We start from the raw sequence: 15,349 nt of genomic DNA, 5'->3' as shown, positions 1-15,349 counted from the left end.
ACAGAAGTTCATCGTTCCCACGAGATAAAAGACGGTCGGATCGTCAACGGAGAGCAAATTCGACGCGAACAATCGAAGGAGGTACTCCATCGCTACCAAGAAGAACCCAGTTTTAAACAAAAGGGAGAATCAAATTCATTCTCCTCTCTTTTGTAATCGGAATCCAAATTGTAATTGATTTTGAGAGGAATACAAGTCAATTTTTCTTTCATTGTCTTTTTACTGCAAATTTCCAACAAACATGGTCGAATATAATTGGATTTAGATTCACCAAAGAGCTGGGGGTGGAATACCTCAATTCATTCCAATGGAAAGTTCCTGGAGAATACTACATATGGTATTTTTAAGGATAACCCAAAACCGATTAATTATTCAAGGTGAAAACCAATCATCAGAATAATTTATTCTTAATCATGATTAAGAACCTCCCACCGTGGCTATTTAATCATTTCTAAGATGATTAAAACCTTTCTACAGTGACTTTCGAAACACTCTTTCGTTGAGATGAGATTCAATGACTTCATCGGGTCAATTTTCCCTCACGAAACTCCCACGGAGTGATTGTGGAGTGCTTAATGATTCACGGTCCTCCACCACAAAATCCCTCACTGATCAAATTAATTGACGGTGGGTCCACCAAAATTCTTCACGGTTGAATCCATTCAAACCCCCACTGTGCCTAAGCCTTTAACACTCCCACTGTTGAAGTCCTGACACGACATCCAAAATTTCAATCAGCTGATCCATAGCGATTATCAAACCCCCACCAAAAACTCCCACCAGGTGTTGTGTACAAGTTAACATTCCCATCGTTATTTGTACCCCGCTCCCACTTCTTATTTGGTCAAACCTTTAAACAGTTAGGACCAAAACCAAAATCCCCTCTCGATTCTTTCCATGAACGAGAGGTCCACAAATTGAACGATCAAACCTTTAAACAGTTAGGATCGTCTCAAGTCCTCATTTGGACAAACCTTTAAACAGTTAGGACCAAAGCCAAAATCCCTTCTCGATTCCTTTCATGAACGAGAGGTCCACAAATTGAACGATCAAACCTTTAAACAGTTAGGATCGTCTCAAATTCTTATTTGATCAAACCTTTAAACAGTTAGGACCAAAGTCAAAATCCCCTCTTGATTCCTTTCATGAACGAGAGGTCCACAAATTGAACGATCAAACATTTAAACAGTTAGGATCGTCTCAAGTCCTCATTTGGTCAAACCTTTAAACAGTTAGGACCAAAGCCAAAATCCCCTCTCGATTCCTTCCTTGAACGAGAGGTCCACAAATTGAACGATCAAACCTTTTAACAGTTAGGATCGTCTCAAATCCCCATTTGATCAAACCTTTAAACAGTTAGGACCAAAACCAAAATCCCCTCTCGATTTCTTCCTTGAACGAGAGACCCACAAATTGAACGATCAAACCTTTTAACAGTTAGGATCGTCTCAAATCCCAATTTGGTCAAACCTTTAAACAGTTAGGACCAAAGCCAAAATCTCCTCTCGATTCCTTCCTTGAACGAGAGGTCCACAAATTGAACGATCAAACCTTTTAACAGTTAGGATCGTCTTAAACCCCCATTCGGTCAAACCTTTAAATAGTTAGGGCCAAAGCCAAAATCCCCTCTCGATTCGTTCCATGAACAAGAGGTCTACAAATTGAACGATCAAACATTTTAACAGTTAGTATCGTCTCAAATCCCCATTTGGTCAAATCTTTAAACAGTTAGGACCAAAGCCAAAATCTCCTCTCGATTCCTTCCATGAACGAGAGGTCTACAAATTGAACGATCAAACCTTTTAACAGTTAGGATTTTCTCAAATTCTTATTTGGTCAAACCTTTAAACAGTTAGGACCAAAGCCAAAATCCCCTCTCGATTCCTTTCATGAACGAGAGGTCCACAAATTGAACGATCAAACCTTTAAACAGTTAGGATCATCTCAAGTCCCCATTTGGTCAAACCTTTAAACAGTTAGGACCAAAGCCAAAATTCTCTCTCGATTCCTCCAAGGGACGAGAAGTCCACAAATCGAGCGGTCAAACCTTCCTACAGTTAGGATCGTCTCAAAACTCCCACTTGGTCAAACTTTCCTATAATTAAGACCAAAACCAAAATTCTCTCTCGATTCCTCCAAGGAACGAGAAGTCCACAAATCGAGCGATCAAACCTTCCTACAGTTAGGATCGTCTCAAAACTCCCACTTGGTCAAACCTTACTACAGTTAGGACCAAAACCAACATCCCTTCTCGATTCCTTCAATGAACGAAAGGTTCACTTTTGAGTTAAATAGTCAAACCTTATGACAGTTAGGATTATTCAAACCAATCCAGATTCTCTAAGTGGAGATCCCACTTTGAGTTTCCTTTGCATCAGGAGATAGAATATAAAATTCTTCCTCTCCGATTCTGGGTTCATCTCTACCAACAAACAAAATCCATGTTGTTCAAGCATGGGGGACGTTATCTCGATCCCTTATTAGAGATAAGCCTACATCTAACACATGTAGCCTATATATTTAATATTATAGTTCAAAGTCTAAAAGAGTCTAATTCTTTTAGCCCAACGTTATATGTGAAACGGATTTAGATAATTCACATACTAGCCCGATTCAAACGGTCGTCGGTAAAGGCATATCAAATCCGTTAATGGCTGAGGGTTTGCCAAAAATCCTATAAATGCGATAATCACTGACGCACCAGTTTTATTAGTTGGTCTCGTGACTTGAGTATACGACAAACTCAGGATAAAGTTCATACCTGCAGATGAACCGACCTGAACAATTGGTCCTGCAGCTTCGACACTCAGGACCGCTATGCTCCAACACCTTAAGAGCTTAAACTGTGTAGACTCCAGTAAACACACGAGGATAAACTGTGTTAACGCCTGTCAACGCGTCAATGATTTTTGCCAAAATAAGGCTAAAAAAAAGTCTAATGGATGATCTCAGGGGATTCAATTGCGATCCAGATATGAATTCCTAATGAAGACAATCAGTTCAACATTAGTTCAACGACAAGAGCTAATTCACAAATCAAAACATCAGTTTCAGTTCAAGATTTCAACAACGGTCAAGCAATAAACGCAACACCGGAAGAGTTTTAGCTATTCTACAAAGTACTGAGTAGACTAAAAGATGAAGAAGTCAAGAGTTGAAACCGTTCATAGGTTCTTCTACACGATCTCCTCAACTAATTACTGAAGGGATTGCAAGTAAGACTCATCTTATCCAAAGTGTCCAGACTCCTTTATAAAAGAATAAGTCTGAGATACTTTGGAGGGGGTATCTGTAGGTGTCTAAAAATATCTATAGGTATGAATATACCTATCTAAGTCAAAGAAGATCATCCAAAGTCAAAAGAAGCAAATGGACATGTGAAATAACATAGAAGAACAATATGAACACCCGCGATAGGGAACACTGACGCGCATAGGCGCGATAGTGAAAGGTGTTATGCTCACAAACAGAGTAATATGCCTATGGAAAGTTGTAGATCTCTTCGATATCTTTCCAACGCATCTTGGATCACCTCATTCCGGTATCGGACGAGGAAGTTAAAGCCAAAATACCCGAGACAGCGCGAACGGTCTCGGAGGTGCGCGTCAGCAGCGGCTGCCACGGAAATGTATTGCACATTTAAGCCATGATAAGATCCAAATCTGAATAAACTCAAAAGACAAAAGTTATATATCTCTTCGTTAGCTTTCCAACGCATCTTGGATCACCTCATTCCGACATCGAACGAGAAAGTTAGAGCCAAAATACCCAGGAGGTGCGCGGCAGTGGTAACTGCCGCGGCAATGCATGACACCACGTACTGCCGCGGCCACTGGGAAGCTGAACACGTCATTTTTGACAGTTTTCTCGAGTTTTGTGCAGCCCACATGGCTTATTAACTGCTGGGGTCACTTATGAACGTGGGGAAGCAGTTACAAGCGAAAATCATGCCCACTAACCTCATAAAAAGATAGTATTTAAGTAGTGGGACGGCGGTTACAAAAGGGGGAGAGCATTTTTTAAGAGGATCGAGCAAATTGGAGCAGATCTGAGCATAGGTGTCACGCCCTGCTTCCCAAAATACCTGGGAATCGGGACGCGAGCAAGCCCGCGACGTATTAGACTGAGGAGAGATAAGTGCTAGACCCCGTCTTCTCAATCTAATACGCTAAGCGTCTAGAAATAAAAACAATGCGAAGTCACAGGTCCCCGATCACAAATAGCAAGAATATAATGAACAACCCAGAACTGAAATAATCCATATCATAAAAGAAATATCATCCGAGACATCAAAATACGGGTCAAACGTGCCCTTATACAAAACGATCTGAATGAAATACTGGAAAGTATAATATACATCGATCAACAGAAGTAGAAAGAACTACAAAAGTAAACTAAGGACCAACAGATAATAAAAGAGATGACTAAGCTTCGGCTTCTTCTTCTGCTACGTCTGCAAGGGACTTCTACTGAGAATTATCTGGCTCCTGGCGTATCTCCTAGCTAGACCTGTTCTTCCTCTAAATCTGACGTACACCAGAGAAAACAGGTGTACGTCAGGTGCATGACGCACGGCAAGACCCGACCCCACAAAGAAAATAGAACGAACGAAAATCCAATGCGAAAAACGATACGATAACAGAAACAACAAAAGAACGTACAACTGAAATCCATAAATCAACATGAAAACACTACTAAATCATGATAACATAAAGCATCCAAAATCGATCAGGTAACGAGGTCATGCAGCTAGCGATCAGTCAAATCATCCAAGTCACAAGGGCATACAATAGATGGAATTAATATTTAAAAATATACAACTCGATACGTAGTACATCGAGCGAAATAATCCAAACAAGGAAACCCTCATGTATATACCATATGTCTCGAATTGTAAATAATTAAATATTAATCCCGATCTATATATGAAAAGAAAACAACTAGTCATCCTATCACAACTCATTGGTTCACATCTCACTAGAGTCAAGGTTCATATTCTTAGGTAATCGATTGTTCACCAAATCATTTACGTACAACTTTTCACTACCCTCCTCAGACTCACCCTAGTGCTACACAGGAATTTCACTGGTGCGAGCCTGGAAATAATCCACAAGCATAATATCACATCACCTCAGACCTACCCCAACGCTACACAGGAATATCGTTGGTGCGAGCCTGGAAATAATCAACAATCACAATATCACATCACCTCAGACCCACCCCAACGCTACACAGGAATATCGTTGGTGCGAGCCTGGAATAATCAACAATTACATCCGATCACCTAAACCAAGAATTCCCCATCTCAATTCTTCTCGCTTTTCTAAGTCAACAAATCATATGCATCTAGGTCTTATACACGACACGCTAGGCTACTAAGAACATAAACTACTAACGGTTATCAACAAAACAAGAAATAATAAATAAAAACAACTAATTTTATGCAAATCATATGATGAACATGACTATATAAGCTAACGATGAATCAGGTGTGCATATATGACATGAGTGAAAATAAATAAGGGGTCAACATATCGGGTCAATGTAATGTCATGTTATCTAAAATTATTTGCATACTTGTTGATTGTTTCCATACTAAGTTGTTTCATTGATACCTAACTTAACTTAGAATAATTAATATTTGCTAATTTATGATGGTAACATTAATAACATAATGATGATAATCAATAGTATACAGGATCATGATATTTAATATTGAATGCACTGACACGTGTAGGACCATGCACATATCATCGATACTGAAACTGTGAGCTATTGGGTTATGTTTATGTAACAGGCTCTTTATAAAGAAAACATTATTTCTAAAACTTATTAATCAATCAAATATACCAGAGCTGTACACATACTAATATACTATGCTACATGATTCATGAAGAACAAATGTGAAGGGGATCTTGCCTCGACGAGAATCTGAACAGCGGCGAGGAGCAGCGGGTTGAGGAGGTCAGGCCGGCGGGGAGGAGCGGCGAACAGCGGGGAGAGAGGGAGGCCGCTGGTCGGTTCAGGCGCCGGCGACGAGCTCACGGGCTGAGGAGGCGGCGGTTGGCGATGCGGGTGGTGCTGCGGGAGAACAGAGATGGGGAGGGGATGAGGGTGGTCGTGGTTCAGGCATTGGCTGGTCAGGTGGCCGGAGATCGAGCAGGCGCGTCGTCGGGGCTCGGTCAGGCGGAGGCGAGGTCAGCGTTGTGGGGGTCGTCGGAGGAAAAGAGCGGCGGCCGACAGGGGTTGAACGGCGCGGGGGAGGCGGCCTGAGGCGGTCGGACAGCGGAGGGGGTTGGCCGCGGGGGTGAAGCGGAGAGAAAATCACTTAATTGAAGGTTGATTTGGGAAAGAAATCAAATGATGGGGAGTGATTAGGGAATTTGATTGACGGTTGATTTGGGAAAGAATTCAAATGAGAGCAAATTAAGGGGAAAGAAGATTATGAGAATATTCTACATGATATTCAGAATAACATTATATTAATAAATCATTTTAAATAATTATAAACAACCAAATATCTTTATATTTATATTCATATACTTTTGTACTATGCTCAGGTTTATATTAATAATAACAAGATCATTAACAATATCAATGACCAAATAACAATCTAAAAATATTCACCGCAACTATTAAATTTATAATTAACAAAACCATTAAAATAAATATAAAACTAGATTTTTAAATCATAGTATATTCTAGAAAATAAAAAAATATAAATACTCTTTTTAAAATAATAATTTAATATTTAAAAATATCAAAAAATTATTTTAACTAGTATCAAAATTTACGGTCATTACAATAGGGAGCAGATCTGAGCACAGAGAGCATTTTGGAGCAGAAGAGGCTTGAGCTTTTGGTGATTTTGAGGAAGAGAGAGAGAATTTTCACCCTTTGACAAGCATCATTTGGTGATTCCTAGAGATCTAAGCTTAGACTTGATCTTTGGAAGAGTGAATATCTTACATCGATAAGATACTCGCTTTCAAATCCCTACTTCGATATACGAAAAAAGGATCCTTAAACATCCTCACGATCTGTGAATCGGTGGTCCACGAGCCAAAGCACTCACGGCACAGGCAAAGTCCCACAAAAGCAGGAGTTGATAAACAATTTCTGTGTTATTTTCTCGAGAGTTGTAATTTTCTTAATTTTTTCATTGTAATTCTTTGTAAACGATCGAAGTTTAATGGAATCGACAATGGAAGCAACTTTCGCTGAAAACACGTATATGTATAAACCAAACAATTTAATGAGGAAAAATAATGACTGCTCTAAAGATCGAACCCAGGAGCAGTGCAGACCTACAAATATACATAATGTGGACAGAGTATCTGCAAAATCCACCAAACAAATTAAAGAGACAAATAATTCTCAAAAATAAAAAACAAAAAATAAAATAAACGGTTACGGTCTGAGGACACAACGTGGCGATCTCTCACTGACTAAAATTCAAGTAGTTCACGATAGTGCATAATTAGTTTCAAAGTTTAATTATACTATTATTATTTAAATAGAATTTTATTTATAATTATTATCCTCTCACATGAAACATTACATACTAATATATAAGCTAAAAATTATAATAATTTTCATAGCACTTTCATCTGCTTTAATAGGTATGTGTCTATGTTATTTTCTTCTTATTAGATTAGATTTGATTATCTTAAAGTAACTAATTATATTTTATATTTAATCTTTTTTCATATTAAGAAATATCAATAATTTTCACAGCACTTTCATATCTATTTTCTTCTTATTAGATTAGATTAGATTATTTTAAAATAATTAATTATATTGTATGTTTGATCTTTTTTTTAGATCAAAAATTACGATAATTTCCATAGTACTTTCATCTCCTTCAACATGTATGTGTCTTTATTATTTTCTTCTTATTAGATTAGATTAGATTATTCAAAAATTATGAATTATAAAATTATAAAAATTTTCACATTACTTTTATCTATTTTTTCCTTATTAGATTATATTAGATTATTTTAAAGTAATTAATAATATTATATGCTTGATCTTTTTTCAGATCACAAAGTTTAATTATATTATTATTATTTAAATAGATGTTATTTGTATAAAAGTCAAAGAGAATCTCACACATATCTTAGATCTTAATGCCAATTGTAATACTTACATATGAGTATTGGTTAAAATAAAGTTCACATATGAGGTTAACTTATATGATCCTACTTTAACCGGATTAGATAATTTAAAATTTTTTCTTTACACCCAAACTCTTTTAGAAAAACCAAAAGAGAGTAGCAATACTGTAGCTATATATATTCACATGACAACAGATATATTGAAAATGAATAAAGAAAATTACACAAACAAAAACCATATTAATTAACCACACACACTCACTGTTTTCAAAACCACCATTCTCCATCTCCATCTATAATATATCCATATACCCAAATTAAGCTGCTAGAGTTTCTCCTCACCAACTACACCATTGATCAATTGTTCTTTTTTCTTTGTACTTAAATTGTATAACATTTATTGCGATGAAGACTCACCTAGGTCCTCTGCCTGCCTTGAGTGCCCAATAAAAAAATAATGTACTATGCTTTGTAGTTAGTTAATAATAAGATCCTATCATTCTAAACAAATTAAGTAAAGATTAATTATTCTTAAGAATGTACTACGTTCTACTAGCTTCCGCTGCAAATTTGTTAGTTGTTTATTCATGGCCCCAATAGATTTTTAAAATTAATCCTGAGGGTTGTTTACACTAAAAGAGTTATGTTAGAGCACACATACAGTCTATTTTATTGTTTAAAATTATCAACACGTTTTGTCTCTAAAACATATCAATTATGAGTAATAATATAATTTGATTGATCCAAATATATCCTAATATATTTCTAGACACTTCTCATATCTTTTACTCTTTATTATGTACTGACATGATATCACAACTGATTGAGACGATGAAGACATTACTGTAGAAGTGTTTGGGATAAAGATAAAGGTGGAGAAAGATTGATTTCGACTCAATTAAATATGAAATAAGAAGGAATAAAGCATATTTTTTTTTTGAATATTTTATAGTAAAGCTTAATTTTTTGAGTAAAATTAGGAATTTTTGAAAGGAATTTTCACGCAAAATTTTTAATATGCTTATGTGAATGCTTTTGTCATATAAAATTATACTAGAATTATCATTAATCTTTAGTATTTATTTTTTTATTTTAAATCTATCAATAATTAAGATATCTTGTAGTATTGTGAAAAGTATGTGCTCTGTGTTGAGCATATACAAACCATCTTAATATTAAGTATTTGGTTATATATTTATTAACACATCAACAATATATTATTGTATTTTTTTCAAACTTCACTACATTTTATGACTAATATAAACAAATTAGAGATCGATGATTTGATCTGATAAACAAATATATTACATTAAGTTTGATATATACAAATTTAAAAAAATAATATTGTGTATGCAAGTATATACAAGTATATAGATCCTAGTTTAACATACAAATCTATTTCACAATTTTTTTAAATATTTAAATAAAATTTATGGAAAATGTAATAATCCATGTTATAGATTTTAACTTAAAATGAATCTGACTTATTTTATAGTAAGAAAATAAATAAAAATTAAATAATTTTAATATTTAACCATGTGTATTGCATGTGCACAAAAACTAGTATATATATATATATATATAGGATATACTTGGATGAAATAAGACTGGATAAACCAAAAGTTATTTTGGAAATAGCCGGCTTCAAACTGTAAGCCATTCTTCTTTTTATATTATGTCTTTAATTTATTCATGTCTTTACAATGGTATCAGAGCCATATATTGGCTAAGTTTTTCTTACGGATATGATTATATAGGTTTGATTAAGTAGGAATTTATAATTAAAATATATTCTTTATTCTTTTTTATTGATAATATAAAAGGCATGATAGTGTGACGTCACCCAAGTCGCGTAGTGTAATGTTTCCCGTTGAAGCCGTGATGGAGTGTAGGGTAGTGTAAATCGTTGACAGACGTGCTATTATAAGTTTTGTTTTATTTTTAAAAAGGAAAAAAGAAGAATTTCATTTACAAATCCTTACTTGTTAGCATTTATATAATTTAATCCATAAGAAACTCTATATGTCAGAGTTAATCTCTGCCACGTCTTCAAAAAAGACTCGTAATACGAGCAAAAAGATTAAAAATACTCAGTTAACAAAATATCCTTCTGAGCTAGAATCACTTAATAAGTGGTCTATTCCTGATGTCTTCGATAGAGACATCTATAAAATTGGGTTCTTTGATTATAAGTCATTAATAGCCATTAAAACTTTAGAAAGAACCACAACTGTAGATCAGAATGAGCAGACTATTTTTTTGCTTAGTTCTGAAGATATTGAACCTTATATGAAAAATACAAGTACATCCATATTAGATTAGTTCAAGTAGATTTTAGGCCCTTAATTAACTTTACAAGGATTTAATGCGTCTTTATTAACTTGTTTACGTGATGCAAGATGCCTAAACTGGGCACAATATTTAATGGGCATCATGGAAACCAGTTTATGTAATGGACCATACTTTAATGTATACCCAAACTTGAGTTTATCTCTATGTGATCCTAACATATTAGAAGCTATGAGCCTTAATATTAAAACTCATAGATATGAATTTTTACCTGGACCAGAAACAATTGCGATTATATACCGCATACATTATAAAGCTTTAATTACTTTAGCACCTAAAGTTAAAGTACATACAAAGCCTGAAAAACAGTCTTAATAGAGACTAATTTACTTTCATTCAATATTGTTGTAAATAGGCAAATTTAATGGACAGAAGTAAACTTTCTAGATAGATGGGTTCTACCCGAAGCTATACAACCTCAGCCAATAGTAAATCAAGAAATTGGTCAAATTCTTCAAACGACTGGTGGTGAAGTTGAAGTAATCTTCAACCCATCGAGGACAATTAAATTGTTTGATGTTACAACTAGGGCTGAGCATGGTTCGATCCAAACCAAAAAAAATGACCGAACCGACCCGAACCGACCAGAAAAAATCGATTTTATGAGTAGGGCGGTTCGGGTCGATTTGAAAACTTTTTAACCCGAACCGACCTGAACCAACCGAATATAGTGCAATACTACCCATTTTGATCTCAAACCCTACACGACCCGTCCCCAAAGAGTCAAAGACTCAAATCCTAAACTCATTTTCTGAATCATTATGGGTTGAAAGCAATATTATTATATCAGTGTTTAATGCTTCATAATCTCCTACTTTGTTGATATCTTTTTTTCTTTAATACAGTTTGTTGTTTGATAAGAAGTTTGATGAAGTTAGAACCGAACAAACCGAACCGCACCGAACCGACTTAGAACAGTTCGGTTCGGTTTTGAATTATAGGTGGTTCGGTTCGATTGTTCAAATTTTGATAAAAACCGAACCGAACCGACCGTTGCACACCCCTAGTTACAAATTCATCTAGAAGATCTATTTCTAGATCTGATTCTTATAGAATCAGTGATGTAAAGAGGATTAATGTATCCCAAAATAATATACCTCGTTTGATATATAAAGAGAAAGAAAAACTTTCTCCTACAAGCTCTGAAATGAGATTTCAAACGTAATAAGGCTGCGTTTGGGAACTAAGATTTAGGTTTAAAATATTGATTTAAAATCAAAGGATTTAAAATCTAGAATTTGAAATTTATGATTTGATAGAATCTTTTGTTTGGATGTCTTTACAAAATGCAAGGATTTGAAATCAAAGATTTGAAGTATAGTGTTCGGATACACTTTATTATACATGAACTTGGATTTCAGAGATAAGGAGGACCATTCTGTGAACAATTTGTGACATATACACATAGTTAACTTGAAAATTCCGTCTAGGTTGCTCTTTTTCCCGCAAAAAAATCTTTTAAAACACGATTCCCTGTACATTACATTACATTCACGATACACATAAATACATGATTCATGTATATTTAATATACACATCCAATCCAATATAATCAATACCCATATCCAACACACACATCCAACAATCCAATCTAAAATACACATCCAACAATCCAGTCTAATATACACATTCAACAATCTATACCAATATCCATTTCAGTAAAAATTTATATTATCAATATTTACAATATATACACTAACAATATCAAGTCCATCCATAACATGATATGAATAACTGAGGTTGGTGTGTTCCGTTGAAATTAAGGACAACACACCCTATCAGAGTCAGTAACTAGCAGAGACTAAAAAGAAAAGGGTAAAATGATACATTCTAATACATGTTACAAGTGGTAGGGTAAGATGTTCGTCTCATGGCCAGTCCCAACAGGTAAGGGCAGCGATGTTGCTCCTCCAGGCGATGGAATATGAGACTGCTTCAGGGTGGAGGAATTCCTTAGAGGCTATGCCTTCAGGAAAAACCATCAACACCCATAAGCTGAGGAGGAAAAAACCTCCTCCGTCACCACAAATATTACGAGTTAACAAAGAATCAACAAGGAAGAACCAAAAGGACAAAAGCAACATCCCACAAAGAATAACAAATGGGTGAGTTGCAATTTACAAGTCCAAAGAGGTACCAATGGTAGTAATGTTAGTGTAGTTGGAAGGTGTAGGATATTATTTAAAACACATTCTATATGCTTCCAGAGGCACTTGTAGACACCCATAAAAATTAAACTTCAATCAACCAAATATAGAAAGTGAAATTACAAAGCATCAATTAGAAGCATCAAGACAATACCATTATGTTCAGAATCACAAGAAGGTGATTTGTGATAATATATCTACAACTTATTTTTGCATAGGTATCTAATGCAACCATTGTTGACCTTAAATTTTCATATTCTCACTGCCTGTCCCAAGCTAATATAAACGAGGTTTGTGTTGTTGGTTAGCCGGCAGCCAACATAAAACCTAGTAAAAACTACGTGAAATGAATCCTACATCGTTCTAATTCAATCATTATGTTCAAAACAACTTCTACTCGCATCGAATTGATTTCTTTGTATCCACAATAATCATCAAGCACACATTCAACAAACTATATTATCTGATGCTAATGTTTGTAGGGAAAATTGCAAAGAAGAGAATAAAGAAAATTGACTTTTATTCCTTTGATTCCGATTACAATTTGATTACAAAAGAGAGGAGAACGAAATCGGTTCTTCCTCTTTGTTTAAAACTGGGTTCTTCACGGTGGCGATGGAGTGCCTCCCTCGAATGCTCGCGTCGAGTTTGCTCTCCGTTGACGATCCGCACGTCTTGATTCACTGGAACGATATCTTCTCCTCACGATTTGACGTTGTGGAGAACTTGCGTGGCAAGTTTGAGAACTCAGAACGAGTTTAGAAGAACTCTGTAAAAGAGTTGATTTGAACCGAAGATCGGTTAATAAGCCAAGGCTAGAGGAAAGCTTGGTGGTCGATCTTAGCTGAGGATGAACGTCGATCTCCTCTTGCTGCCAATTCTCAGATCCGAAAAATCCAGCCTTCAATGGTCGATTCAAGCCAATCAAAATCGAACCGAACAGAAGCCCCCGAACTGAATTGATCTTCAGTTATTTATAGAGGATTAAGGGGGTGAAACCGCCCCCTTAAATCTCTCCTAAGTGGGATGTAACCGCCCCCAAATCGTGGGAAACGGTTTTAGAACCGTTCGACTCATGTTGAATGAGTCAAACACCCACGTTGGCGTTCAGGACCCTAACCTCACGTCTTAGGATTGAGACGCGAGGTTGGGTGTTGGCTGAACATTGATGAACGCGAGGGTCGCTCGCGTTTTGGTTTGTTGTAGCTTAGAAACGCGGGGGTCGGTGTTGGCTGGACCCCTACGAACGCGAGGGTCGCTCACGTTTCGCCTGTTGTAACGCGGGGTTCGACCTTGGCGTTTTGATGTTGAAACGCGGGGTTCGACTGCGGGGTTTTGATGTTGAAACGCGGGGTTCGACACTGGCGTTTTAATGTTGTGACGCGGGGTTCGACCTTGGCGTTTTGATGTTGAAACGCGGGGTTCGACCGCGGGGTTCGACCTTGGCGTTTTGATGTTGAAACGCGGGGAGGACCTTGGCGTTTTGATGTTGAAACGCGGGGTTCGACCCTGGCGTTTTGATGTTGAAACACGGGGAGGACCTCCGCGTCTTGCCTTGCAGAGATTATCACCAAGTAATCTCTTTTGTCATGGCGTTGCAAAGATCATTGTCTTGTAATCTTCATCTTGGCTCCTTGAGAATATGAGAGTCGTCAGATTGTAACTCCCGATGTTGATTGTGAGGGCTGTTGAAGTAGAGCTTCCATCATTTGTCGTGAAGGTCGTCAGATTGTAACCTTCAGCAATCTACGCGAAGGTCTTCAGATTATAGCCTTCTGGAAGTCGTCAGATTGTAACTTCCATCATCGGTGGTTGATGGGGGATAAGCTATCTGTTGTGATTTTTAGACAGCCTACAATACCTTCAATGTACATGTAGACACTATCCTTTCGGCTAAAAGGCTTGCGCTGCCTCATAATGATGGCAAACATCACCTTCTTTCTCAAATCAGGCTTTCCTTTCTTCACTTTGGCCATCACCATGTCGCCGACACAAGCCGACAGCAGCCTATTCAATCGCCCCTTGATACCCTTCACCGAGATGATGTACAGGTTCTTCGCTCCAGTGTTATCGGCACAGTTCACGGTGGCAGCCACCGAAAGACTCAGCGACATCCTAAACTTGTTCCTGGCCGATCCTCGCCCTAATTAATCAATTCGGTTTCAACTACTATTGAAATCGCTAACTATACAACAATCTACGATGAAAAGGGGTTTCTTTGAAATAAGATAACTGTAAAAGCAAATTATTTTATCCCTGAAAATGAGAATTTGAGGTGGAATCAAGAAGGTACATACTTAAGACCTGATTAATCGCATAATCTCTAATAAATTGGAGTAATTTCCATAAAGCAAATGACTGCTGATCAATCGAGTTAAGGGTTAGAGCTCAGCATACCTTGTGATCGGACTCCGAAGTGAACGCGGTGACGAGGAAGAGGGAGCAAGCGACGAGGGGGAGAGATCGTACGGTCGGAATCATCGGGCCGTCGGATCTAGGGTTTCAACGAGAGAGGAGAAAGGGGGAGACCTAAACCCTAGATCAGATCAAGGGTTTCGACGAGAGAGGAGAAGGGGAGAGAGGAGAGAGAGAGGCGTTGAGAGAGAACTTAAGAGTGGATCGGGGATCGGGACTGAGAAATAAGAGAGGAGGAGTCAGGATCGGGATTTGGTAAATATCAAGGAGCAGGGTGGGATTTGAAATATCTTTATCTGGGCTTTCAAATTCTCCTCTTTC

General features: G+C 36.9%; 1 protein-coding gene across 1 annotated transcript in view; it reads right to left on the bottom strand.

The window, feature by feature from the left end:
- Nucleotides 1-14,727, bottom strand: part of LOC109846856 (60S ribosomal protein L23-like) — a 25,646-nt gene extending 10,919 nt beyond the window's left edge. Inside the window, exon 1 of the mRNA XM_020416095.1 lies at nt 14,470-14,727. Coding sequence (XP_020271684.1) covers nt 14,470-14,727 — 258 coding nt within the window. The remainder of the gene's footprint in view (nt 1-14,469) is intronic.

Source organism: Asparagus officinalis, chromosome 7 (assembly GCF_001876935.1).
Source record: "Asparagus officinalis chromosome 7, Aspof.V1, whole genome shotgun sequence".
NCBI classification, from domain to species: Eukaryota; Viridiplantae; Streptophyta; class Magnoliopsida; order Asparagales; family Asparagaceae; genus Asparagus; species Asparagus officinalis.
The sequence above is the reverse complement of the archived record's forward strand: the minus strand, read 5'-3'. Positions and strand labels throughout refer to the sequence as shown.